Genomic DNA, 5,068 nt, shown 5'->3' with positions numbered 1-5,068 from the left:
ATAAATATATATATATATATATATATATATATATTTTGATTGAATGCATTGAACAAACAAGATTGATTAAAAGGGATTGTATTGTCCTTGTTAGTGGTGAGTCTCAACCACTCAAACTACCTTTAATTATAATAAACACAAACTTCCATAAAATTTACACATAATTGATTGAGTAATACAATACTTTTGTATTAGGTGGAAACTAAAAATAATTTTTCTATATTAAGCTACTATATCAAATTTTTAAATTAGATTTATATGGGAAGTTAGTACCTATTTGAAAAGTTTATATATATATAATGAATAATCAAATTTAAAAAATATATAGTAAATAATCAAACTTAATAAATATATAATGAATAATCAAACTTAATATCACTAATTGTGTGACTAATGTATGTTTTATTTTTTCCAAAAATAATTAAAATAATAAAAATAGTGTTTAAAAAAAGCAGAAAAAAAAACATATACATTATTTATTCATAAAATTAGTAAAAACATATTAAACCATCTATCTCAAAGTAAAAACATAAATAAATAAATAAATAAAAATTGTAAATTATTTAAATAGCAAGCTCATATATGCGCTGTCAATTTTAAATTATGTACTAACATTCATAAAATTAGTAAAGCCATATTAAACCATCTATCTCAAAATAAAAGTAAAAAAAACATGTAAATTATTTAAAGAGCAAGCTCATATATGCGCTGTCAATTTTAAATTATTTACTAACATTATTGTACACTGTTAATATACTTATATACTTAGTTTAATTGTTATATTTTAAGTGACCATTGTTTTATGATAAAATTGCAATTCTCTATCATAAAAAAAAATTTAAAACTTAAAATTATATATATATATATATATATAATTTATTTTCAAGTAATTGGAGCTTTCACAGTTATTCATATTATATGGGAGATTTCCAGAATTAAAGTGTGTAATAATTTTGATTTGTCAATATTTAAAATGGTTACTTCATTGATCATCAAAAACCAAATAAAATATAATTAATACAATGTCAATGATAAAATAATTTCTCTAAATTGTAATTTTATACCACAGTTAAATAAAACAAAAATAAATTTTTAATATATGAGAAATAAAAATAAAAATATTTATTTAGTATTATAAATAGGAAAATATTTATATTAAAATTATAATTAATACAAAGTCAATAATAATTAAATAATTCCGGTTCATTAGAATTTCAAACTCATAAATAATTAAATATTCTTGCCCATTAGAATTTGGGCAGGATATTCCAAAATTTACCTCGATATTCCAAAATTTACCTCAAATGAAATATCAAAGTGTTGCAACATGAGATGACAAAGATTAAGGTGCTCCCCAAAATATCTTGGAGTCCTGTTTGTTGTTTATTTAGGGCAATTCAACAATGTTAGATCGACTCGTCATTGGAACCTGTGAATCTGTGATCTCAGTAAAAAGTGAAGAAAGATATGAATAACTCCATTAAATTTGAAGGTCGCATCTCTTTCGTATATCACAGAAATCCCGAGTCTACGAAATCAAATATCAAATGGCATTGAGGTCACCTGCCTGGGCTTCTGGGGTTCTGAATCCATGGCTTCCGCTCATTCTGATCCTGACATGAGGAGTAGCTGAAAATTTCCTCAAGAGGGATCCTTAAGAAGGCCTGTTTGCACAACAATTTTGTGTGTTGGTGTGATTTGAAAGATGGGATATTCATGGGTGGAGAACCCAGCAAGAACACTGGTATTGGTGAACTTGGCAGGGATCATGGAAATGGCGGATGAAGCGCTGTTGCCAGGGGTGTACCATGAGGTTGGATTGGCCTTACATATTTCACCAACACAGTTGGGGTCTCTCACTCTACTCAGATCTTTCACTCAGGCAGTCTGTTATCCACTGGCAGCTTATCTGGCGATTCATCGCAATCGTGCCCATGTAATCGCCCTGGGAGCCTTTCTCTGGGCCGCTGCTACATTTCTTGTTGGGATCTCTACTACTTTTGTTCAGGTACTCACAATTTTCATTGATTTGGCACAGCAGCCCATAGCATATTATTGAGATTGACCCTAAACAAATAGATAGTGACCTTAAGGAGGCAAAGACAGTCTTTATGTAAATGACAGCTTAGCTGCTGGAGCTGTTTTTAACAAATTTTATTGTACTCTTTACTCAATCTCTTACATGCCACAGGTCCAATGAAAAAAAATTAAGCTAGCCTTTGATGTCAGCATGGGTGAGGTCAGCTGGTTGGGTTTTTGATGTCAACATGTGTGAGCTCAACTGGTTGGGTTTTTAGTGTGGAAACCCATTTCAAAATTTTATGATGAAAATGTTATTTTTATCAAAAGGGGATTGATTAATGTGTTATTTTAGATGCTTATTATAATTTGCGGAGACATGTGTGAGCTCATCATCTGGTTGGGTTTTTAGTGTGGAAAGCTGTTTCAAAATTTTATGAAGAAAATGCTATTTTTTTTTATCAGAAGGGGATTGATTAATGTGTTATTTTAGATGTTTATTATAATTTGCAGAGAATGGAATGAATGTTCTATTTAATGTTATTACATAATATATATGATGATGGTATTGGAATCTGAAGTAAAATTGTTTCTGATTAATTAAAAATTTACTTGATAAAGGGTAGATTTGGTTTATTATGTTTAAATGGTATAAATTGGAGTTTTAAATCATTCTGATCATTTTTTATCAAATCTGGATTAATCCAAAAAACAATCTTATTAGATCACAAAAATCTAAAATCTACCTGACGCTTCAAAGTGTTAGTATCTAAAACCTACCTGACACTTCAAAGTATTAGTATTAACATGGTACTAACCTGCAAGTGCACTAAATGATTCTGCTTTGTGCGGCAAGGTTGATTGAAACCAAGTGATGCCTACTTACAAATTTACCTGCAAGTGCAATAAATGGTTCTGCTTTGTGCAGCAAGGTTGTTTGAAACCAAGGGATGCCTACTTACAAATTTCTCCTGTTATAAAAGGGAAAAAATAACTTGGATTTATTGCATCCAGAGTAGTCAAATGTTCTCCAACTCAATGTGACATCGACTTGGTTAGGCCTATATTTACATGACATTTAACAAAAATTGAATTACCTAAAGTTATCTTAAATTCCTATAGATATATGAAGTATCAGAGGAAATCAAATAACTTAAAAAGAAAATTACTTTATTATTTAATTTCATGTCCAGAAATCTAAATATATATGATCTCCCTGATTCATAGATAGCAGTATCAAGATCATTGAATGGGATCGGACTTGCAATGGTAGTACCCGCCATTCAGTCGCTCGTGGCAGATTCTACGGATGAAGGGAACCGTGGATGGGCTTTCGGGTGGCTACAGTTTACAGGCAACTTTGGAGCCATATTGGGTACTATGATTTCTGTTCTGTTAGCTTCCACAACAGTGATGGGGGTTTCCGGCTGGAGAATTTCTTTTCATATAGTTGCAGGAGTTAGCGTTCTGGTTGGGGTTTTGGTCCGTGCTTTTGCAACAGACCCGCGGTTTTCAAATGGTTCGATGCCCAGAGCTTCGTGAGTATATCTGTCACTTCGTTTGAGATACAAATGCACATAAATTTCTATAAAAAAATGATTTCTCTGGTCTTCTTGTGGTTCAGTTAAAACAATAGAAATGATTTAGCATCTGTGAATCTTTTTAGGGAAAGTGGAACGAAAGGGTTGTCGCCAATATGGTCGGATCTGAAGGTAATGGGCGCAGAAGCGAAGAAAGTGATGCGAATTCGGAGCTTTCAGATAATTGTAGCTCAAGGGATCGTGGGATCATTTCCATGGTCGGCTCTATCATTTGCACCTATGTGGCTGGAGCTCATTGGATTCTCTAATCAAGCCACTGCTTTTCTGATGAGCATGTTTATCGTGGGGGGTTCCATGGGCGGATTGTTTGGAGGGCGAATGGGGGACATTATTGCCAGACGCCTTCCCAATGCTGGAAGGATTATTCTTTCACAAATAAGTACAGGTCTGGCTATTCCTTTGAGTGCAATTCTGCTGCTAGTTCTGCCTGACGATCCTTCTACTGTGTTGGGGCATGGCCTAATATTTTTCATTGTGGGATTCGCTGTATCATGGAACATACCTGCCACCAATAAGTAGGTACCATGTACCATATTTTAGCTAAGTTTAATGCACATTGATTGATGGACAGATTGAATTTGAACCCAAAATTTAAACCTCATGTTTTTTAACTGCAGCCCAATATTTGCAGAAATTGTACCTGAGAAGGAAAGAACGAGTATCTATGCCTTGGACTGTTCGTTTGAATCAATCCTAACATCATTTGCTCCGCCAGTGGTTGGCATTCTGGCCCAGCGTTTGTATGGTTATAAACCTGTTCCTGAAGGCTCAGGCGAAGCCATTGAAATAGAAACAGATAGGGGAAATGCTGATGCATTGGCAAAGGCACTTTTCACGGCAATCGCTTTGCCAATGGCTCTGTGCTGCCTCATTTACTCTTTTCTCTACAGAACATATCCGAAAGATCGTGACAGAGCTCGCCTTGAATCGCAGGGGGCATTAGAGATGTGGCAACAGGTCAGTCAGGAAAGCATTGATTCACCTGGTTATTATAGTACTCTTGAAACTCAAGAACAAATTGATGACTGTGAGGAGAAGAGGTTACTGGTTGAGAGTGTGCAAGGGCCACGCAACAATTTCTGAAATGAAATCTATATGTGGTTCATCTTGGTACCGATAAACACATGACTGATTACACCCTGTGTACAGAGCATTGCTATTTAGGTGCTTATTGCTCGCTGTTTAGATTAATGAAGTCCTTTCTCTAAATTCAATGGGAGAATCTCAGTGATAATTTACTGCAATCGTCATGCTTCTTGTAAGTTTTAAAAAAGCCTATAATTTTTCTCCTTTTCCTTTATTTCAGTTGAAGCTCTAATCTGTTTAGTTGCCTTCTCCACTAGGTCAAGGTTATAGAGAATCAAGGATACTTCGGCAAAAAATAAACATAAAATAATTTAGAGCGTCTAAGGATATGTGGGCGGCAACAAAACTTTACATCATAATTT

At 33.8% G+C, this 5,068-nt stretch overlaps 1 protein-coding gene across 1 annotated transcript; it reads left to right on the top strand.

The window, feature by feature from the left end:
- The first annotated feature begins 1,327 nt into the window (after window positions 1–1,327).
- On the top strand, window positions 1,328–4,791 carry LOC149166942 (uncharacterized). The gene is made up of 4 exons (XM_089432829.1): window positions 1,328–2,008; window positions 3,247–3,557; window positions 3,686–4,135; window positions 4,238–4,791. The coding sequence occupies exons 1-4, from the start codon at window positions 1,706–1,708 to the stop codon at window positions 4,701–4,703; spliced, it is 1,530 nt and encodes a 509-aa protein (XP_089288955.1). The 5' UTR covers window positions 1,328–1,705; the 3' UTR covers window positions 4,704–4,791.
- The last annotated feature ends 277 nt before the right edge of the window (window positions 4,792–5,068 follow it).

The sequence above is a fragment of the Pinus tabuliformis genome, chromosome 5_1, assembly GCF_031772625.1.
Source record: "Pinus tabuliformis cultivar Carrire ecotype Pingquan chromosome 5_1, CPIR1, whole genome shotgun sequence".
Lineage (NCBI taxonomy): Eukaryota > Viridiplantae > Streptophyta > Pinopsida > Pinales > Pinaceae > Pinus > Pinus tabuliformis.
This window is presented reverse-complemented; position numbering and strand designations above follow the sequence as displayed.